This window comes from Tetranychus urticae, chromosome 1 (genome assembly GCF_039701765.1).
Source record: "Tetranychus urticae isolate SD_2017Ah chromosome 1, NJAU_TeUrti_SD_1.0, whole genome shotgun sequence".
Classification (NCBI taxonomy): Eukaryota; Metazoa; Arthropoda; class Arachnida; order Trombidiformes; family Tetranychidae; genus Tetranychus; species Tetranychus urticae.
Genome location: NC_142958.1, coordinates 17,312,304 through 17,337,061, shown reverse-complemented (window position 1 = coordinate 17,337,061; position 24,758 = coordinate 17,312,304). Strand labels below are relative to the sequence as shown.

The 24,758-nt window shown below is 31.5% G+C and overlaps 1 protein-coding gene across 1 annotated transcript; it reads left to right on the top strand.

The window, feature by feature from the left end:
- The first annotated feature begins 2,730 nt into the window (after window positions 1–2,730).
- On the top strand, window positions 2,731–6,268 carry LOC107371938 (uncharacterized). Its single transcript, XM_089267888.1, has 10 exons — window positions 2,731–2,870; window positions 2,956–3,093; window positions 3,147–3,419; window positions 3,496–3,609; window positions 3,668–3,724; window positions 4,078–4,225; window positions 4,400–4,573; window positions 4,639–4,756; window positions 4,815–5,554; window positions 5,632–6,268. The coding sequence occupies exons 1-10, from the start codon at window positions 2,868–2,870 to the stop codon at window positions 6,171–6,173; spliced, it is 2,307 nt and encodes a 768-aa protein (XP_089124014.1). The 5' UTR covers window positions 2,731–2,867; the 3' UTR covers window positions 6,174–6,268.
- Window positions 6,269–24,758: the final 18,490 nt, after the last annotated feature.

The window sequence follows — 24,758 nt, the reverse complement described above, 5'->3', positions numbered from 1 at the left end:
TAATGATGAAATATCTAAACAAATTTTTTTTGATCTCTATCTGGATCTTTTTCGAAATCTCTTCCAGTTCGGCAAAAATTGCCAGCTCATTTAGTGATTGAAATTTCATAAAGTAAATCTACAAGTAAATCTAGTAGCTGTAAAAGTCAAAAGCTAACATATCATTCCAATCTGAAATCTTTCAAATGTTTTTTCCATCACCCAGTAAACTCAGTTAAAATAGTTATATTTGTACAAACGCCAGTTTTTTTATCGTTAGTCAAAAAAGATTGACACTATCTCATCCACGTGCAATTATCATATTCTGAAAGCAATCAGAGCTAAATAAGAGATGCATTGAGATACGGAGCTGATGCTTTATCTATTTGCATGTGGCATCCGATAATACGGACAATATGGTGCATAATACGGTGAAAAAAGTGGTGGAAAAATGTGGAGCTCGCGGCTCATAGTTACCTCAAGCTATCTTAATGAAATCCAAGTAAAATATCCTATCGGTCCTGGCTCTTCAGTCCCCTTGATAGACTCGAACTCAGCTTAAACTGTTGTGATGACAGGTTAGACTGGACAAATTCGACCCGTGAGTGGATATTTTCTCAGTAAGTCAGACCTTCATGGTCGAACATCAAGATCTGACTTCTGATTAAGCACAACCGAGTGTTGAGATAAAAATGATCATATTGCTAAAAAGAATAATTGAGACTGCAGGGGTTTAGAGATCTTGAATGAACTTGAGTAATTTTAATGTTGATCTTGCTGAAAGAGCGATAAGAAGAGTAAAATTATCCAAATTATATTTAGTTCTATAAAAAAAGTTATCGTGAAACTGTCCAGAGCTTCGGAGTGCAAAACAAAGAAAACTGACCATTCATTTCTCAATGTTTGAGAAGATCTGCTTCCTTGAAAACGGCCGACTGTAAGCAATTCAATCGATAGTGGCTTTGCCTCACCTAATTCTGGGCAAGGTTTTGTTGCTCAAAGTTCCAAAACCAACTTTTCTTTACAATAGTTTAAAACCATGATTAGTTGACCTAAATTGTTGCACCTTTGAAAATTAATCTAAGAGAATAACGATTTATTGTGATTTGCAACTGATTTATCTAAAGGGTGCATTGTTTAAGAGTGAAATTATGGGAGCAAAAAGAGTAACATTTATTTACCTGATTGTGATGATTATGATGATGAAGATGTTGTTAAATATGATGCATTTTCATCGTCCATTTTCAACTTTATCTTCATCTTATCAACACATTTACCGTCATAGCCATCACAAGTAGATAAGTAAATGTTACTCTTTGCTCACTTGATTTTTCTCTTAAACAATACACCCTTTATTATTGTTTAATATTTGCATGAGAAACCGATAATGCATTTCTGTATCAGACTTTTTTCCATTGACTGATGATTCCTAAAAAGGATAATGATTGAGGAAATGAATCACAAAATTGATAAGTCTGTTTAGTGTGAATTCAGCGTGTTTCAATGAAATGATTCACCCACAGGCTTATTTGTCCGCGTATCATTGCACTTTTGTATCGGTCTACAGAGGGTTTTGTTTAATGTAGACTTAATATTTGCTTTCTGTCATCTTTATATACATGGATTTCATTCTGAATGTCATTACAAGTGCACACGATTCAAAAATTTCACACATTCGTTGGAAAATCTTGATAAATATTTATGATTAACTTATTAAACGTTTTATCACAAAAAATAATAGTCGACTAATGATTATCGATTTGAAAATTCATAAAAGGAAATGAAAATGATTCCTGGTTATGGTTTGCATTCAATGCTTGCTTATTCAGGGCGTTTTCATAATCACATTGATTTCTTAGGAATATAACCAGAATTGTGCTTTAAACATTCGCAATTTTTATTTAGCTAAAACAGTCGAGTATCATCAGTCTCAACCATCATTAAAGGAATATGCTTTTGTTGGCAGCGTTTGTAATTACTTGGACAACAATTATCAATGGAGTTTATTCAGGTAAATCTCACTACATCGACTGTGACAACATTTTGTGCTACATTTGTGTTTCATTGAAACTATTGCAGTGATGCCCATTGATCTTCCATTGGACATTGAAGATGGTAACTGGTTGATAAAAGCAAAGCTTACAGACGAAGTAAGTATAAATAGAAGTTCATTATTTCGTTCGCCTTTCAATCACCCACTCATCACAATTTTATGTAGAGCGATAGCTCAGTGCAAATCAAAGTCGATGAATACATTCAATCTAAAAATGGAACAATAAGAGGCAAAATAACAGCCAAAATAGGCAAAGAGGACCCAATGGACATATTTTATACAGACGCGAAGCACTACAAACGATTACGAGTTAGAGGTTTGTGTCACATCTTCAAAATATGTGTTCATTGATTGTGATAAACATCTTTATTGTCCTTAGATCCACTTTGTGACCATTTTTTGTACAAAAATAAAGACGGCTGGGATCGTTTCCTGGACGGAGTAGAAAAGGATAACTTTGCCAATCATTTGATATTGGTTGGACCTTCAGTTATATTTAGAATTAATAAATTGTCGCCTGTCTGGGTAAGCTTTTCATTAACTGTTCCTCACTGCAAATTAAAAGAAGCATGAAATTGATGATTCGATACAATTTTAGACCTCAGGTCAAGATGTTGTTATCAGGGGCTTTAAACAGCATAGAGCGACCTTTTCTCTTGATCCAACCCTCAATGTGTGGTTCTATTATAATGGTAACAGTCTTGAAGGATTGAAAAGACCGACTCGGGCTTTGTTTTCTGGTTATGATCACAAATCTTACGTGTGAACAGAAGGTCGATTCTGGTATGACTTATATACTATTACTCGAACTGACCAAAATTTCGATACTATTGTAATGGTGAGTAATATGATGAATGCCTGTGCTGTTTTATTTGTTTTCACATCGAATAACTTTTTTTCTTCGAATTTCAACATTGCTATAGCCTGAACCTGGCTTAGTTTGTACCCAATACTTCAATTATACTTCAACCAGCATACCTTTTCCAAAATTAACTCAACATGCATTACATTTTATTGTCAAAGCCAAAGATTTAAATGCAGGACCAGAGAAGAAAGAAGAAGTAAGCAGTATCATTGTCTTTGATTGTTTAATAACAAAATTGATATTTAACAGGTTTATGCTGATGAAAAGAACCAAATCTTACGAAGCAAAAGTGCTACTTATGGAAAGGATAATAAACTCATTAACACTGATATCATTTATGATTATCAATTAGGACTTGAATATGAATTTACAGATGAAGGAAAATGTTCAGTTTCTCCGATGAGTTTATCAGCACCTGGTCTAGTTCAAGATGCATCATTGACTTATGGCAACTATAAACTTGATTTGAATCGAATGCTTAACTTTGATTTGAATTATCGTTACTTGGGACCAGCACTTTTCGTAAGAATGCAAATAATAATTCTCATCTTTTACCTCAAACACTTAAAAACAATAATTTACAATAAATAATTTTTAGGGGGATCGAGATGAGATTGGAATACATGCCTGGGAAATACTCAATAAAGGCGCAGAGCTTGGTGGCCAATCTTATCCAAACGTCGTTACAACTCAGTATTTCAGTGAACTAACAGTAAGTCAAACAAAGTCTGCTGAGAAACAAATATTATTGTGATATTTTGATACAACAGGATGGACGAACTGATTACACACTTGTTGGTACAACAAAGAAAGCTTATGACAGCAATGTAAGAATTAAATAACTCTCAATGCTTATTGGCAAGATCTTCACGATATAAAAGAGCTAATTCAATATACATCTAACATTATAAGTTATAAAAGCGAGGCTAGCGTCAAGATATTTTGGGCTTAATTCTCAAACTTAGCTCAGTTTTCAAATCTTGAATAAATGCAATTTTAATTTGAAATTGATTAACACAAAATTCACTGGTAGATCAAATTGACTTGAATAAGAAATATTAATAAAATGGCCAAACTATAAGCTCACGCAGATACGCACAAAACTTAACAAAAAAATTAGCTCTTTTAAATCTTTGGTCATGTTGACTCTCTTCAGTGAACGTTTCTTCAAATATTTCAGAATAAATTGCTTGCCTCCCTCACAAAAAGTTACTTCAATTATGATTATAAGATGAGTTCTTCAGATAGCATGGAAAAGTTTTCAGTTAGAGACTGCTATGCTGACCCGAAAGCCCAAAAAACAATAGCATTCTTCTTCACTTGCACAGGTAAGTAGCAAACTATGTTCGAATTTAATATCTTTCTCAGGTTGACAAATCCTCAGTAGCTTTAAAAAGCGTGTCTTTTCAAGTTCAACGCAGTTGCTACCTTGATGTGACTCATCATCTTGCAGAAATATATTGAAACTATTCATATACGCTAATTTTTGTTCAATATTTTAGATATTCCTTGTGATTACTTCAACCAATATTATTATCAAATGCAAGATAAAGTTAAAGAAGCACTTGTCAATGCTGGAACAATTTCAGCATCAAGAATCGCGAATATTGAACCAATTATAGGTTCTAAAGAGATAATTACTTATGTTACGATTTTGGACTTTCCAGGAATAAAAAGTAAAGATAAAGTTTAGACAAAATTTGTTCAATCAGCTAATATTTTGTTTTGTTTTGGTAAATAGATGCATTTAAGATGCAAAATATGAAATTAGCTGAGGACACATTAGCAACTTCATCTAGCGTTATGATTGATGAAGAAGCTTGTTTGAGGACGAATTCATATAAATATGAACCATTCACGTAAGTACTTCAACAAATGTACCATTTTCCGTTTTGTAACCTTTAGTCTCATTTACAGAGCCATCGCATTCTATAAGACTGAAAATGGTAATGTGTGTCAGAGAATTGATGGTAAAAAAGTAAAACTCATTGAAGATGAGAATAATGGCATGCCTTGTTCCGTTTTCATGACACCATTGAAGAATATTTATCGTTATAGTCGAGAATTACCTTTGGAAAATATTCACGAGAAACTCGCTCATATTGAAATCTCACTGGTTTCCCCCAACAACAACGCGATGTTTACATTGACTCCATACCAAGTGAAAGATGTAACTAAAGTCAATGACAATTTAACTAATTCAATATATGAAAACATCATTCAAAACACCAAACTAATGGAAGACAAGCTTAATACAATTCAAGTTTTTGGTACTATTGACTTAAGCTCGTGCCATCGAAAATGTGTTCAGTCAGCTGAGAATAGTTGTCGATCTTTTTCATTTTGCACTTATGCTGATAGAGTTGAATGCTTTGTATCGACGATTTCAAATGTTTCATCTGAAAAAATAACTCATGAAGCATCGTGTGGTACCTATTTAATTGAGAATCTAACAAAATTTAAGAAAATTTCGTTAAAAAAATTTAACAATATTGAAAAATCTGTAGCATTCGAGAGTTCTCTTGGGAAATGTGCTTCATTGTGTTCCAATTCCGAGTCATGTAAATCATTCCAATTTTGTTCTGGTTCATGTAGTTTAGCAGGTTATTATACGGATGAATCAAGCGTTTATAGTGAAAGCTGCGATATTTATTTTCGTAAGTAAAATGAATCCGTTTTTGCATCAATTAGAATAAATATTGCAAACTAAATTTTGATTCTATTTGTATCACAGCAAAAGTATTGGACAGATTTGAATTAACTGGAAAATGGATCGTAGCAGACGTGTTCCACACTGAACTGAATCTCAATGCTGATGAATGTGCCGCTCTCTGTTTTCAATGGAACGATTATGACACAGTTTGTCAGTCTTTCAATTTTTGTCCAGCACATGGCAAAACATCGAGCATGTGTCATTTATCGAAATATTCAAGACATGATGCTAATGAGAAACTGATTCACTCTGATACTTGTCAAAATTACGAAAGGACTAAACAGAGTGAGAATGAACAACGAAATACTGAGATTATCAGTAAAGTTACACATTCTGGACAGGTTTATGGAATCATCGTACTATTTGTTACCACTGGACTGGTTTCTGGAATCGTTGTTGCAATGGTGTATCTCAAATTTTTTTCTGTAAAGAGCGATGCAACTCAAATCTACAATCGTAACACATTCAGTTGGTCTAAGCAACTAAACGATGAAAGACAATCTGTGAATGGTGAAGGTTCATTGCAAATTTCATCTGATTATGCTGTTCCTGTGAGTGAATGAAGAGAATAAAATATTGAAATAAACTTTATAAGATCCAAATAATCTATTATGTTACTATCGTTCACATGAATAAAGCCAGCTTCAAGTATTGTGCTTGATAATTCCTATTGAGAGATAAGAAGTATATTATTGTGAGAGCTTCGTAAACTATCAAATACTGGGCGCAGGGTAGTTGTATGCACAGTTGGGGTTTCCAGTTTGACACGTTTATTTGAACTTTAAACGGGATTTTCAAAGAGCATCTTTCAACATTTTATATTATCAATACTGGTTGGCAAAAGCAATTGGAAGCTGATTTTTAAGTTACAACATTGAGTATTGAAAAAGTTGTAGCCTTATCCGATAGAAGCAGTGGGAAATTTTAGTTTGCCGTTACTTTGACCTTTACTCTTTTGGTAAAAATCAAAACCATTCAAAGATAATCACTCAAAGTCGAAAATTCGCAAAATCTTAGCAATAATATAAAAATTATAGAATCATTTGATCATTAACTGATGAGATCAAGTGGATAAGAATGCAGAATAATGGATTACATTTAAATAGTGATTCAGTTGACGATTAATAAATTGAAATGTTTTATTATTTCTATTATCATTTCTTTTTCTCATCATTTTATGCATTTCATGTTGAGCATTTGCTGATTTGACTTCAATCATGCTAATGATCATCTTTATCTCCTATGACTATGCACAGGTTCTTGAATATCTCGAAGCAAACACAAATGACCCAACTATAAGTGCTTTTATCGAATCAATCAATCCAAGCATTTTTTGCCTTCCTTACTTTACTTCTCCTTCTTTACTCCTCTAAGTCTATAATAGCATTCCAAGATTGCATCCGCATAATTCACTAATATATACTTGATTGTCATCTCTTCTTTTTTTACATTCAGCTTAGTTTTTCTCTTCTACCTCTTTTCCTCTCTCGATCACATCCAAAAGCTCTTTTTGCCCAACCCGAACAAAAAACAGGATTGTCTCTTACTTGAGCTAATTCATCAAACTCACCAATTTCTAAAAGAAAAGAATTTTTTTTCTACTTCACCATCAAAATGATCACCAGCTCTATGACATTTGCTGACTGTCTTATTCATCTTCTGATCATCATCATCATCCTTGCTTACAGCTCCTAAATCTGTAGCTCAGTTTTTTGTATTTTTTTCATTTTATATTTTTCATCATTTCCTTGCAACTTTTTTTCCAATGATTTTCCTTCCTGTTAAGCAAAGACCAAAATGTATTTCTTTCATTCTTTTATGAGTAAACTCATAGGCACAAGTCATAGGATCCAGTGAATCAAGCTCAAGCTAGATGTCATCATTGTTCAGCACAAAAATGATCGCAATGACTTTCATTTAGTCGCCTTATTTTTCGAACTATTTTCCACTAAAATTTACTAAATATTCAACAAAAATCGTTTGCACTACTTTAGCACAAAATGCTCAAAACTGAAAAAATCTAATAATCTCTATGCTAAGGTTTCCCTTCATTTTAATTAATACATCAAAGCTTAAACAAAAGTCTATTATCTCAAGTTTTACCTCAACTTGATGATGAATTTTACTTACTTTGCTTTACTTTTTCCTAGCATTTTGATACTTTTTTATATCAATCATAATTACCATAATGAAATGAACTAGGAGATAAAAAAGTGCAAAGTGAAAAGAAGGAAATGAAAAAAAGTTATAAAATGTAAATAATGATTGTACAGCTTTGGAGAAGTGCAAAAAAGGCCTCGAAAAATTATCATACCTTTTCACTATTCCTTAAAGATATAATCCTTCTCAAGACTGTTAATTCTGATAATTTGTTGACTAAGCGTTTTCAGCCTTCCCTTGACTTGAACATTTATACGGTTTTGATTAATGTCAATTGTCTCTGAAATTGAATCTCTAATACTTTGTTCTTGTGGTTTGAGATAAGTTTAGTTTGACTAATTGTTTCTCAAACTTTTAGTAGTAAATAAAATCCGACATGAATACAGTGAAAAGAAAAGAGTTTCATTCAAAAAAATCGAGATTCACTTTCTTTCGCCTTCGTCTTGATGGAAATTCAAGTTTGCAAAATTGATAAATAATAAACGTCTAAATGCTAACATATAGAATGAAAAACGGACTCAACAGCAAGAGGGAACAGGAAGGAAAGTTGCAAGCTGGGAGTAAAAAGTCCGCAACATTGTATCTTGAAAGTTTAATAAAGTTGAAATGTTAACTTTTGATATTCAAAGAAATGATAAGTCAAAAGAGAATGAAAAATGAAAAAATTGAACATAAAAGATGATGATGCTTTTCTTAGACATTTTGCTGTTTGAATTTTTCTTATGTAAAAAAGTAAAAAGGTTGAGCAAAAATGAAAAAAAAGAGTAAAGCTGTTAGAGCAAGACTTGGACATTATCATGGGAATGATGAATTTTTTGCTGTCCTATTCTCGTAGCCATTGTTAGGCTAAAAAAAGTTAAATATTAATAACACAAAAGAGGTGAAAAAAGGAAGAGATGAAGATGAAAAAGTGAAGCCGGGAAAGATGATCAAGGAAACAAACTGAATTTATGAAATTTTGGAATATTGATAATCCAATGTCCATAGTTTTCTTGCAATCACTTTTTTTCCTCTTCTGTTCATCTTCCATATCATTTTCTCTGATTTTCTCTTTTTCCTACTCAATCTCTCTTGACTTCTTTATGCTCTCTTTTATCCGGCAACGCTTTGATTGAAATGATGCATGTCAGCAGAATTTAATTTGACAACATTTCCCAACTGACTTAGACAAACAAGTTGCAAATCCTTTTTATACATAAACATTAGCTTGGAAGGAGCAATAGGAAGAAGCGCTTTTTCCTCACCTTTTATTTTTCTCCTTTCATTTTCTCCTTCTTTCAGTCGTCATCATCTTCGTAAACATTTTCACCTTGCATTTTGTATCTCTTTTTTCATGTTCAATTTTTCAAAATTTTCTACTCTGCATGATGAAACAAAAAGATAAAGTTACAAAAAGCGAACTGATTTTGATGCTACAGTCTTTTCACACTTATTTTGACAAAAAAATCAGAGCCATCTATTGGTATCGAAACTCTAGCCCTAGCATTAACAGTGCTAGCTTAGTACTTTCGTCTTACTATTGGCAATATAATAGACGGCGCTGTTTTTTTTGTCAAAATAAGTGTGAAAAGACTGTATTTCAATTTCTCTTCTTTTTCAAGATTTGCTTTCAACTTCTTTCATTATTTGAAATCCACATAATCCATTATACCAAAGTCTTGGGGCACACGCAACTAGAAAGAGCGTAAACCAGTGCATAGAATGAACACTCCGATCGTTAGCCTTTTTGCATTTCTTGCACTTGACGCAATTATTTTCCTCTAACGTTTCATTTTCCTGCAAGGGAAAATTACAATACCGACTTCCTTAATGCTTGAAACTAACATTGTAACTTTTATAATTAGTTGATAGCTCACTGGTCAAAGAATCGACAAAGTTGGAAAGCTTTACCAAAGAGTCAATATTGTCCAGATAAGAGAGTTCGGATTAAAGATTGATAAATGGCTAATTTACGATCTTACGATAAGTTAGGCTGGAAAAGTCTAACTTTCACTACTCAAATAGCAGCAATATTGATATTAATATTTAACTGATTTGACTCTCGATCGCAATAAACTTTTTATAAAACGAAGTAAAAAAGTTCTTTGGGATGGAATTGTGAAAAGATTAATTCTAAGAAGTGAAATTTCGACTAGATTGAATATAAACTGTTATAACTATTGAATGACGAGAAATAATGTGTAATAAGGTCTAATGACAAGTACTTTGAACTTGATTATTATGAAAAGCAAAGAGACTGAAGTAAATTCAATCAATTTCGGTAAAAGAAGAGAAAGAATAAGGAAGCAAATGGTGGTAAATGAAGACAAGCCATAAGAAGGAAAACAAAATGAATATATGTGAGACAAGAACAGATAGATTGAGAGAAAAGTCACTTTGGTTCTGACAGAAATAAACTTGTTGGCCTGCAGGCAAATTTAAGAAGGAAAAGTTGGCAACAAGAAACTAACTACATCGAGATGAAACAAAGTTTTCACAAAAGACAAATGAAGAGCAAATAAAGCACAATTTAACATTACAACCTTGCTACCTTCTTACCATAGCAAGAAGAAGAAGAAGAAAAAAAATCAAAAGAAAAAGAAAAGTAAACCAAAAGAAACCTTTAAGAATAACATTTTGCAGAACTTTTTGCTTCCATAACTTTGTCTAACTTGATAACAGATAATATATTAATTTTATTAGTTTTACCTTCTTTCCTTTCATCGGTTCAAACTATTTACTCAACCCATTCAAAGCTAAACACTTTTCATGGTTAATTCTCATTGCCTTTTTCCATGTCATTAAAACAATTTCAAGTCTCGCTTGTTTATACATTTTATAATGAAAAGGTAAATATTGGGTTAAAAAAAGGTTTTGAATAAAATTTTTTTTTAATCTCAAGTAAATTGCTCAGTTCAAGTTGACAAAAATGAATGTTGTGGAAACTGAAAAGATGAAAGGTCAAAGTTTTGGATGAATAGTTGAACAAGATAGAGAGTCAGGTAAAAGGGAAAGGCAAATAAAGGCAAAAATTAATTGAAAGCGCAATCATTGACTAAACTGGTTAAACCGAAAAGATGAAAAGGTTTTCATGTTTTCCCAGATTCAATGTATTCTTTCAAGTTATTTTGTTTAAAGTAAATTATCACATTTAGACTGGGAGTGATGATTAAAACACAACAGACATTTCTTGCAAGAGGGAAAATATTTTCCCTCTCTTTGTGTGCTCTTGTTCATGGCACATTTATTAGCATGTAATAAATTGAACAATGACAAAGAAGAAAAAAATTGACAGAAAATGGTAAATTGCATTGAAAATGTATTATTATTGCTTCTATTATTATCATCCGTCTCACTCTGCTTGCACCATCAGTAAAGGGAGAAAGTAAAGTTTGATTGACTTAGTTTGTCACCACAAATTAAGTTGACTAAAATTGATACTGATTCCTTTGTCAATGTGAATGTGCTTACTTGGATGACTTTTGCCTTGCTCGTTGCTCTTCATCCAACATTCAACCAACTCACTCCCAATGCCATTCCATCTCACTTTTTCTCATCCCTTCTCTTTTGCACTCCCTTTCAATTCACTTTTGTTTCTTATTTTTTTTCTGTTCACCTTTTCTTTCCTTCTCTGGTTTCTTCTCCCTTCTAAGTGAGTTACGTTTTTGTTACTCTGTAATCATATGCATGAACAGTAATTCATTCAATATGGAGAAGAGGAAGAAAAATAAGGTTCAACTTGAATAAGTTGTTTTCTAGCTTTTTATTCATCTTTATCTTCTTCTTCTTCTTCCACTACTTCTGTTTCTTCATTTCATTTAAAAGGTGACAAAACGAGAAGGGAGGAAACACGTAAAGTGACACACTCAAAGTTTCAAGATTTCAATCAACAGTTGACAGTTGATTCCAAAAGAAAAGGAAAAATTAACATTTTTCTCCATTATTCAACCTTTGTCTCTACACTTTGATTGACACAATTTGATTTTACGCTTATCATTTAATAATTGGTTCAATAGTCGACTCAGTGTTTTGTGGTTTCATTTAATAGCGTAAATTAAATTGTTAAATATACTTCAATTGAGCTCAACTTTGGAGCAACAATTTTGTTTCTTTAAAAGACTTTGATAGAGAAATCATTTCATGGAAAAAAAACTTGTTGGATTTCGTCTTTTCACACTCTTTTCGCATTTGCATCATTTGTTCAATCTGTTTTCATTTCCATTTTCATTCAATCGTTGCTGCTTCTTGAAATTGCATTGATTTACATTATTACCTGAGATTCATGTATAAATGTTTAAACAATTTATGATTAATGATGTTTCCTTAAAACGATTATTTAGACATTTTTCATTTACTTTTCTTTCTTTTACCGAGTATTTTTGGGTTTCTCGTTGCACAATGTTACTCGAGAATTGCTCAAAGCTTTTCTGTTGAATTTTTTACTTCTTTTGCCCTTCATCACCGCATGATGATACGAGATGACAAGATTGGAGGTTAAATACGAAAAGTTGAACAATGGAGTGGAAAATGTTTTTTTACCTCTCCACTCAAATTAGCCGGAAGCAGATTGAAATTTCAATTTTACTTTTTCACACTTTACTAATTTCTTGTTATCGAAAAATTAATTTCAATCGTAATATACATTTTGATATCATTTTTACTCCCTTCTTCTGTCACAATTCTTTGTTTCACTCATCATTCTCATTAAACTTGTTTCACTCTACTTTTATCAAAAATACATTTCAATTTGCTGCCTTTCAATGAGAACAAAGTAATTCAGAAGAAAACACTTTTTTATTAATTTTCCTACGCTTCTTGTTCTTCTCTCAAGATTACATTATTGTTACAAGTTTATTGAAACACATGAATAGACTGGGTTGAACAGTTTTCACACTTCAGTACCAAGTATTAATATCTGACAGATTTTCCTGAAAATTACTTTTCCAAGATTAAGTTACATGATTTAATCAAATCTCGAAATTTCCTAAACTAAACCATGCAAAATGCATAACAATTAGCTCTAATTTATTTTTGTCACTCGATCCAACACGATCATCGGTAAAGGAACATGTATCACACAAACAAACCCTCGTCAATATGGCAAAACCTGATTTCTTGTAAGAGGACATCAAAAAGTTATGTTAGATCTCATCAAAAATTGCATGAAGTATAGCGTTAGTCCATAAACGCACTCTAAAGTTAAAAGGTTTGCAATGATGTCTCGCACCCGCCACATGATAGAATGCTGAAGTTTTGTGCAATGACATTTCTTAAAGACACATGGCTATCACTTAACAAGAATGATTTTCATCAGAGATCTTGGATCACGTATTAATAGATCGCTTCACTTTGAACGGTCGGCGTTTTGTGAGACTCATGCCAGGGTTGATTGGCTTGATTGGCGCAAAATACTCCATTCAGTACTGACTTCAGCTAAACAAGAATGTTTTTTTGCTTATTTCTGCAGACTAAATATACTCGAGGTGCAAAACCTAAAAATCAACTTGACTCTGGCTCTTAGCCAACTACTTTTTTAGAATAATAATCAGCATTAAAAACTTTATTTGCTTCATTAGTTGCTCGTCTGCAGAACACATTGTAATTAAACTGTGGATGGAATGAAATTTTATTCGAATTGTTTTTTTTCATAAAGTTCAAAGCAACTCTCTTTCCATTATTTTGCAAAGGCTCAATGAAAAGTGAAAAACAAGTTGCAGTTTTTTTCGTAAAGTTTTACATTTTCAAGGATTTTCATCAAAATTATTAATCCGTTAGACTTGGTTGATCTGCGTGTGTAAAACAAGTTTACTTGTGACTGAATCGGATTAGAATCGACTTTTAAATTTACATTTTCTGATTTCTACAGTAATTCAACTAATCGTTGGTTCGATTGAGTTTCCTACCCTGATTAATTGTAATAGACATTTAATTTTACTTAAACACGCATGTTAGCTTGGTTAAATTAATTTGAAATGGAAATGGTTAAAGTTGCTATCAACCAAGATTAACTAATAAATAAACTTGATGTAAAATCTCTTTAATTACAGTGATGTTTAGAGACAATCAAAGTGGATTATAAGAGAGAGAAGTTGACAGAAGTCAGGATGATGACAAATTAGTCACATTAGGAACATCTACATTGAATTCCTATCCAACCTTCAAGCGAACGACAAAAACTCATAAAAATAGTTGTTTACCACTAGATGATTTTAAAAGGAAACCAGAAGAAGCACGAAAAGGATCCTCGCTCAACATATCGATGATAACGCATTTATGATAACGCATTTATGATAACTTTAAAATATCAATTATTGGGGAAAGTTTCTTTAAATCGAGTTGCTCTGAAGGTAACTGAAAATATTCATAACTCCCAATCCCTGATAAAATGGGTTGATATCTTTTTCTCTTTGATTTGTTCTTTATTAAATAGAAAGTGTACAAAGTGTGGTTGACACTTTTCGCCCTAATAGAAGGTGAAGATGATGTTTCTGATGCGAGATGAGTAAGATGAGATGAAAAGAAAAAGAAAGAAAGAAGAAATGAGAAATGACAGCGAGAAAAGTTGGAGTAAAGATCAAGTGAATGGAAAGCTTATCAAGAAATGATTAGCTGTTGATGCTTTATAAAGTTGGATATTCAGAAGTTGGCAAAAGATGAACCCTGAAAGGGAAAAGTGAATATAAAGGTGAAGGGGCTCGAGGAATGCATGCGAGTGAGCATTAATTTGAAAGGTGCAAACCGGGTTAGCTTTTTCCAAACCTGTCATTTCTATTTCAATCTGGATTGAAAATTTCCTCTGGGAATTGAAATAGTCTCCGGAAATCCATTAAATTGGCTGACAGAATTAAACTCTTAGGCTTCATGCTTTTCTCACTCTTTTTATCCACAATCTTAGCAAGACTTTCTTCTGATGAAGATGGTTCACTAAGATAAATAGGAAATCTATTCTGTTTGTTTATCAAACACTATTTGACTGTTGATTTGAGCTTTGATCTTTTGCCACTTTATTGATGAATAAAGAAATAATGAGTAATTGTAAGCTGCAATAAAAGTCAATGGAGAGAAAAGTAAAGGAGTTTAGGAAGAAGAAGAAGAAGAAGAGAAAAAAGTTGAACCTGTGTGTACAATGAATGGTGAGAAGATGAAGATGAGAGAGAATAAGAATAAGAAGGAATAAAAAGAAGGAGAAGAAAAAATAATAGTTACCAAGCTATCTGATTGAGTTTGGTTTTCTTCTGGAATTGGAAATAAAACTAACAAGATAAAAGATGCTAAGGGAATCCAACAAGAATTCCCAAATCAAGTGGATAGGAATCAATTATTTTACTTAATTTGATGTCATTCACATTGACCACAGAATTTTAGTCGAAAATTGCAATTAAAAATGAAAATGAATCGCAGAATCAATTGAATGGAATAAATGAGCAAAATTTAAATTTAAAATGTTGACCATTGTCTACTTGTTAAGTCGATCAAATTATTCAATGAAAAGAACGAAAATGAAAGTTGAATGGAAATTGATTTTATCACTTCTTTTAACAGTTTTATTTTTCACTTGGAAATGTTCGACTGCTGCTTTTGCTCACTTTTCAGCTAAAAAGTGTTGATTAAAAGTTTCCCGTCAACTCATCTAATCATTTAATTGATAATTCAAAAGTTATTCACTTGGTTTAGCAAGTGTTTAATCAAGTTGCAAAAAGTACAACAGAAGTCTATTTTTCTTCATCATTCCCAGCAATCCATCTCTAACTCCATGATATCCTAAACACTTTGAACGATAATCTATTTTGCTTTATCAGAATAACCTTCATCTCTGCCTTCATCTTCCTTCTCTTCTTGTTGTTCTTTTTTTTGCTTCTTCTCTCTTCTTTAACACTTTATCCTTTGCAATTTACTGAGCAAGAAAATGAATGGATAAAGATGAACATGATTGGTGTTAACTGTAGAATGAGTGAGTAAGAGAGAGAGAGAGAGAGATGATCATGAATGCTTATCATGATACATGTTGGAAGATAAAATAATGATGATGCAGATGATGAGTTAGAGAAGTGAACAGAGTGAGCAATATATTGGTGGATGAAGAAGCAAGTAATACCAAAGTAACAGCAACAGACGATAATCAGTCAATTGTGACTTGGTTAAACAGTTAACTTACTTCTAAAATTAACTTTGATCAATTCCCTAATCATTGTGACTTATTGTTTCAAATTAACCAACTGAGACCATTTAAGGTAAGGATAAGTTTATCATTTCAAATGAGGAGGCGTTGATGAAGATAAAGATGGTTTCATGTGTCCAAGAGTTGCGAAATAAAAGGTAAAGGGAAAAGTATAAGGATAATGATGATGATGATGATAAAGATTGGAGATTAACTTCAGAAGGAAGGAAAAACCATCAGAAATTGTCTTTGAATCTCGCCAAAAGTCGCCAACATCGAAAATTGCTCCAAACCAAAATGATTGAAATTTTAAAAAAATCCATCTTTCTACATCAACAAATTCTCAATCAATCAAAACAAAATTTCTTTACAGTAATCAGAATAACAATTTATATCTAAATCTTTAGTCGCAATAGTTTAACACGGAAGTGAACACAAATTGATCACAAGCGATAATATTGCTATCACAACTAAAACTTAACTAGAACTGGTCGAAGTTTCCATTCTTGGAATTAGAAGTGTATCATTCCTGACTGCTTGGAATGAATGAAACTGAGATTTTATAACTTTGTATTTGGAAGCATTTTTTTGTTAATAAAGCTCTTTGGCTCAAACTTTTCATTTCCTAATTTTGTGTGTTTTTCTTTGATTTGTTTCATTGCATGAAGAAGTGTTGAAGTTTGGAGTAAGTTTTGCGATTCGATTAAAAAGCAACTGTAATGAGATATTTTTGTAATCAAGTAATTAAGTCCTTTCATAATTCCTTCTTTGTTTCATTTCAACATTCAATTTTTTAATCAAATGCAAAAGTTTATCATTTCAAAAGTGAAACGTTTTCAAATTCATTGTAATACTCTGCAAGAGTTAACAGGTATTACTTGGTTTCACGTAATGCATATAAAAATGAGAGAATCCAGATTGAATATTCAACATCTTTATTAAATTTGAAAAGATATTTGATTAGTTTATTTAGAATGAAAATGAAAATGAAAATGAATAGAAAGTTTCAAATTACTTTGAACAAGAGTTTGGCCCAAATCTTTAGTCATTCAGCATTCATTAACCCTAACTGAATGATGCTTATGTTGAATCAATATTGTTATGAAAAAAATCCTCATTTCTAGCAAAAATACCTATTCCAACTCATGTTGGGAATGGGAAACTTTGCAATTTTACTGAATTAATTTACTCAAAACTTTAATAGTTGACTAAATGAACTTCAAGTGTCCACTAAACCAAGCATTTTGCTGATCGTCAAGAGTCCAACATCAAAATGAAAAAGATGAGTTGAAGCATGTTAATCTCGAGTGTTTTCACTTAAAAAGTTCATTAGAAAACTGTGAAAATCTAATTTGATTTTCGCTAAAAATTGGTAAACAGTTGAAATTAGATTTAGAAATAAAAGCTCAATACAAATAGAAATTTGACTTCGACCAGTAAACAAAGTTCTTTCAGAATTCAATTCCGATATGAGGCAAGCTTGATGCAACATCAAAGATCTTCGCTTTTGTTGAAGTACTTTCAATTTCTCAATATTTGCTGACGAAAATGAGAAAAAGCAAAATCATAAAACTGTTTTGTCCAAGCTCTTAATGATTTTCCATCCATCATTTAACAATTTAACGTTCAAAATTGAAACATTGCCGTTTACGAGTTGACACAATAAATAGAAGATTAAATCTCAATTTAGTTTTATTTCAATTACAATTATTCATTAAATTCACCATTACAAAGGTTTCAAAAAGGAAAGTAAATCAAAATCGTTGATAGTTTTTCATTAATCCAAGTTATTTCCACAGAAACATTTCAACTGTAAAATGAAGAGAAGAAGAGGAGAAGAAGAAAAATCAAACAATTTCTTCTACTCAATGTAAATCATTCTTATATAACTCAAACATTTTATCTCATTCCAATCTCTGAATCTTCAACAACTTCAAAAGACCATTTTTCATCGATTTTTCATCCAAACCCAAAAGTAAAATAGCGTCACTCTGTTTGGCAACACTTTTATCTCTGTCATACTTTTACAACTTTTCATGACTGAGCAAAATGCTTTGCTAAAATTTACACTTTTCAAATTTTCTCTTTTCTTTCCTTTTCTCTTTGAACTTTTTTTTCTCTTTCCAGGAAGAAGAAGAAAAAGCAAAAAAGCAAGGAAATTCAGCAAGAAAAAAAGAGCTTGAAATGAGCTTAGCTAGCTTCTTATTTCCTATCATTTTCCACCTTTCATATAATTTATTGCATTCGTATTTGTTTGTATTTAGACACTTTAACTGCACTTTGTACCATTGTGAATTACATATTGTGGTAGTAAATTTCAACTCATCTCATCAAATCACATCAATCCCATCATAAACATTATCACCATCAGAAATGATCAATTGTGCCATGAGAGGAGAGAAGAAGGCAAAATTAGAACTAACTCGATATAAAGCTAATAGCTTTTCAACTCGATACTGCAAAGTACAGTCAAGTATCATTAATGTGATTTGCTTTTCCATTTCTTTTCATTTTTACCTTTATTTTCGAGAGAACAAAAAACTTCTATTGTCACATTTACCGAATTAGTTTTACTTTTTCTTCTCCTTCTTCATCTTAATCAACTTTCGTCGGATCCAGTTGCAGTAAATGTTGGTATAAAGTTGAACCTGCAAGAGTCAAGAGTTGGATAATGAAGCCAATAACTAATCGAGAAAAAAATTAATTAAACGATGAATTATCAGGCAATTGATTTTAATGGCAATTGACATTGTTCCAGTTCCAAAATGTTTTCATTTTTGCGCAATTTTTGCTCTTTTCTCTCTTCTTTTTGCTTTAGCGGAAAAGGATTTGAATTTTTCATGAAAAGAGAAACATTATTACTCAAAGTGAATCAAGATTCATTCATTTGATAAGCTGAAAATTGAATGAAGATGGTGAATGGGTTGAGGGATACAAAACTGGTTGCAACTTGAAAATGTTGCAAATAATTGGATTTCAAGATGAATGAAAAATTATCTTTGAGTTACTGAATCTGTCAAGAATGAAAGGCTGTATTGCATTAAATAGACTCAGCTAATTAACTTTGCCAGAATCGGATAAATCTTTGTCAACCACTTTTGACTTGGATGGTCGGTGAAGGTAACAAAAAAATTGAATATCAATCAACAAAACATCTGACAAAGTTGAAATGGAAAGAAGAGGAAAAAAGTGAAAAACAAAAGAATCACAATTGCAACATGAAAAATCATTATTCATCATTTGGTCCAATTTTATTACTCATCTTCTAACAGCTTCCCTGTCAAACTCGCCGGAATCCCAGTGAGAATTCAATGAGGTAAGGTGTTGATTGTATGACAAGAGAAATGCAGCTAAATAGATGAAAATAAATGTACAAAAACAATTTACGCCAACATGGAGTTGGCAACGATAATGATTGAGTAAAAAAAGCAAAAGAGGAAAGAAAAGACTGAAACATTGCAACAATTGGCTGAGTCAATTTCAGAATCAGTTTGAAAAAAAGTATAAAATTGAAACTTTGAATCAAATTTACTTTTTACCTTTAATGAATTATGAAATTGTTGAAACTTTAAACTAAAAGGATTGACTTTGTATCTAGTTAGACATTCGTAATGAGAAAAACTTTTAAATGTTGAAGGTTCAATTTAAATGGGAAATCGTTTAGTCAAAGATTTCCATCAAAACTCTTAATCAGTGAATTAATAGCAAGATAATTATCAGGAAAAAGAAAATTTTTGCCCAAAAAATGACTGGGAATATTTAAAATGTTGGTTAATAAGGGTAAATGATATGTGGAGTTGAAAAGAAGCGAGCAAAATGAAAAGAGAGTGAAAAGTTGAAGGATAATGCTGAGGGAATATGGAAAGATGATGAGCTTAATGAAACAGGTAGTAAAGCACTTTCATCAACTAAGCTAATTGACTTCATCAGGAGAGGAAATTAGCTTTGAAACTTTGTTATATCATGGGTTTTGTGCAGTGAATAATGTGAACTCTTGCAAGTAAAGAAACCGTGTTTCATGGAATAAGGTAAAAAGAAAATGATAAGAAGGAATCAAGAATGGAAATGGGAAAAAATGAAAAAGTTTCAGTTTTCTTTACCTTTAATTACAATTGAAGGCAACTTGAGAAAATACTTTGAACTTCATATTTTACTTTTCTCAAGACTTTCATTTCTTCAAATGTCTTTCATCAAATATCACTAAACAGTTTCAGATTTATTAGGATAAATATTTTCGACACATTTCGATGTTAAGAGTTTCAGACTTTTCTCGATCAATTTGCAAGAATTGTCTCAACGTTTGACAGAAAAGACTATTTTTGTTTCGTTAAAATGCATTTCATTACAAGTTTTTAATTCGATATCAATGTGCTCTCGAAGTTGTTTGCTAACTTGAGCTCGATTCGGAATAATTTTGATTATTTGATGCCAACTCTTCATATTTGCATTGAATGTCCTGATTACTGATAGAAATGTTTTTTTCTATTTCTTCATTTTATTCTTTGATCATCATTCCCTGTATTGAAATGTCAAAACTTGAATAATGAAAAAGGAAAAAAGCTCACAAATCTGATGAAATTTTGGTGTAAAAGAAGGTCAATAAACATTAGAAAGTGTAAAATTGAATAGAATTGAATAAATGCATGTTTTATCAATGATAATAACCTTTTGTATTTTGGATTCGTTTTGAAATTTTGTTCATTTTTCTCCTATTATTTACCTAAGTTATAAGTTGAATAAAAAAGAAAGGACAAAATTGATAATCTGAAAGAGGTTAAAGTAAAGATGAGACAAAAACACCGTTTGAAACCGGAACTTGAATGAATAGCTACTTGAGAGTGTAAGAAGAAGAACAGGAAGTTTATAAGATGAAAAGTCTACATGAACTCATTTTAGAATAAATATTTTATCGGCGAAAAGAAGAAGATGACGAAGAAGATTAAAATGAGTGGAAAGACTAAATAAGACACTTATACAGTTAATCATCCAAAAGGGAAACATTATCATCTTTTATACTTTTACTTTTTCTCTTCTTCTCTTGAATATTTTACTTCGACTCAAATGTTATCAACTAATGTAAATAATAACAGTTGTCAATAAAAAGCTAGCAATGATCATCATCATCATGATGATAAGAATAAAAGGCAAATCGAAAAATAATCTCAAAGTAATAACTTTCAAGAATGAAATATTATTACGTTTCATGGTAAATAATATCTCACAAATATCATGAGCTAACATACTAATGTGTAAAGTTGTAAATAATAAGAACAAAAGTTGACCCATTTTCCAATGAAAAGAGAAGAGTAAAGTTCTCAGATGAAATTAGCAAAAAGAATTCAACAAAATGAATAATCGTCAAAAAAACGTTCGAGTTTATTTCAGAATCGAAATTATTTCAGAGTTTACATTTTCTTTAACGAATATGAACTTTGAGAAAAGTTATTCAAATGCGAAAAAGTTTAGGAAAAAGTTCGTCATTTTACAACATGAAAGAATCGAAATTAGTTTTTATCATTTTCGTCCCTTTAATCTAAAGAACTTTTAGACATTTTCAAGAAAAAATTTCTTAGAGCTGTACTGCTGCAAGACTAAATTTTGAAATCGTTCATTTAGATTTAAGGTTTTATCCAAAAAGGAAAAACTTTGATAGTTTGTTCAGTTCGTTGAGTCGCTGGTTTTTTGATGTGTTTTTGGACTTGCAATGGATATCGATCGAGAATCTTTTGGCTTTTAGTGGGAACAGCTCTTGGACAAGTATTTTATGTTATTAGGGAATGTGAAAAATCCCTGACACTTGGAGTTCGAGAATCATTTCGACATCTGAACTGGACCTGAAACGATGAAGGACTGAGAAAATTTCCACTCTTAACTGGCGAATGCTAAGCTCTTGATGAGCTTTCAGTTTCATCATCCACATCTGATTCTTACGTTTATCTGAGCTTCATTTACTGTGATATTAGTTCAAGTCGAGTACTCACAAGGCATGAGGATTAGTTGAGCTAAAGAATATTGTATTCAAATTTTTTCTTCTTTTTTCCCGTTTCTTTTTCATGACAACTTAACAGGCTTAACAAATTAATTAATGTTGAAACTTGATGAAACGAAGAAAATCAGATTATCAAAAAAAGAACTGAAAGAATGAAAGAAATGAATGAAACTCTATGAAAAATGTGATTCAATTGAAATGGTTGCCTTGAAAGGGCCAACACTTCTTATCCTTAAACTCATGTTGTTGAAAAATTGTTGGAAATAAAGAAAAGATTATATGATAATGAATTGTAATGATATATAATATGAAGAGTAAAGTAATTATGGTTTGAAAAAAAGGAAAATTATTTCATTTCTTTTGATCTTTTTCCATGAATTATTCAATTGATTAGTCCTTTTCTGACTATATATGGACAAATCGTACAAGAGAGAAAAAGAGAAGAAAAAATTTTCTTTTCCTTTTCAACAAAATTAATGTTTTCTTGATTCTTGCAAGTTTAATATTTAGCATTATCATTATTCACCAGTTGAAGCGCAGAAGAAAAAATAAAACTTTTTTCTTCCTTCTATCATCTAGATTGACCGATACTTTTAATAATGATAATGATCCATGAGATGGAATAGAATTAAAATTAGCTCAACAATGGAATACTGAGAATGATTTCAAGAATTCGTTGTTTAAGATTCCAACTTAACCAGCTAATGTAATGCAACTGTTTCTCCATCAGTTTCATCTTCCATTCTTATTCTCTTTTTGTTCATCATTTTTCGATGTTAAGCTTCTTAAATTATCCAGAACTAGGATGAAGAGTAGAAACGAAAAAAAAAGAAAACTCGAATAGCAAATAAATGTATTGCATTCATTCCTATTACGCTCTTTTATTATCAGTTTATCAGATTATCAGATTATTATTAGCATCATCATCATCATCATCATTATTATTATCATTATCATTACAATTATGATTATTATCGTCATTTTCATCATAGTTATCACATTATCCTACTATTATCAGTAAGACGTATTATCTGGACAGGGAATGGAAATGAAGAGAGAGAATGAAAAAGAGGCAAAAGTTGAGTTGAGTGAAGGCATAATTGAATACAATTTGCGAGAAAAGACAAACCAGTGTTTTGTATCATTAGAACTCGATAATGTTGAAAGAGGGAAAATATATCAAAGTGAAAAATAATTATGATAATATTTGTATCGAAAGGATAAATCATTTGGAAAGACTGAGGATGGAATCGGAAAACAATGGAAACCATTATCATTACAGATTTTGATGATTGTTCGTCTTGGATAAGGTTCATTATGTTTACTTGTTAACATTGTTTTCTCATCAAAACTGATTAACTGTGATTCGGAAAATTTGAAAAGTCTATTGTTTTCGACTGATAATTTGCTGGTTCGACAAATTGCTTTTGATTGCTCAAAGTGTCCTGAAAGGGCAAAAGGCTATGTTTTTTACTCAATCGTTGGTTGAAGTTGCTATCGATTGAAAAAGATTTGGAAAACTTTTCATTTTCCATTTTTTTCTATTACTTTGAAAATTAGCTTTAGCTATAGTTGCAAGGTGACGAGCTAATTGGAAGTAACATCATTGACTTGAATCGTCAATGTCACTGAGGTTTTCGCTTAAAAACGTTTCAAGCTGAAAATGAAAACAACAAACAGATGATGATGTCAAGATGAAGACTTTTAAGTTGAACATGATGATAAGGAAAAGGAGCAAGAAATGTAGTAATAACCATAAGTGAGTCTCCTGTGGTGTTAGGATCCTCCTTCTTCATGTAATTCTTGACCAGGTAACAGCTTAATACAATTGACTGTTTATTACATTTGGTCATTTCTTGTGCTCACTCATTTTTGCCTTTCATTTGAGCATCTTCTCTACTTTTCTTCTTTGCCGTCTTCTCTTCAAGAAGAATGTCAAGTAAGAAGAAAAGTAAAGAAGATGAAGAAATGAAATAAGACTTGGATTGTGATGAATATAATACGCTTAAGGCTTCTCAAATCAAATGACAAAATCTAACTTCATAAGGCATCCCATAGTTTGAAGGAAATGATGATGAGCAAAGAAAGTTGAACTGAAATGTTCTTAAATGTAAAGACGAAGATGAGGAGCAAACGGTGAGAAGACAATGAAGAAAGAGAAAGATGCTTATTCAGAAGTATTCCACTATTGACCAGTTATCTTCCTTTTCTTTTCATCATTTCTTCCCTCTTTCCCTCTTCCTATTCAAGTTGAAACATTGAAATGTTAGATAATGGCTAACAATAAATAGTTATCATAAATACATCTCAATCTTTTCCAATTTATCTCACCAATTTCACCATCCATTCTTGAAACTTTCTTCATTTTCTCTCTTTTTTTTCTTCCTTTTTTGTTTCACTTTTTCAATACATTTTCCTGATTCTTCATGTTCACATCATCCTGCTTTTCATCTCAACAATTGATGATAAATAGTTGTTCCGTTTCCAATTTTCGCTTATCGCCATTCCAATTGAAATCAAATTTTCATCCAAATTGTTCAACTTGCGCCTTCACTGTCCTTGCAACTCACAATGAAAAACAATTTAATTTCAAACTTATGCAGATGTAGAGTGAAACATTTGAAAAACAATCATTACTGGAAACGTTCAGAATTCAAGATGAGTTTGAATTTCAATTTTTATTCCTTTTCAATTACTCCATCAAATGCATCATAATTGAGTTTCAAGAATTGCCTATTTTTAGAAGTTCAAGTTTTACCTTTTTTCAAGTAAAAATGAATTTACTTTGTTTCTTCTCATTATTGTTACATGACAACCAAATGATGAAACTTGCTCATTATCACCATTGGAATTATTCGGAAA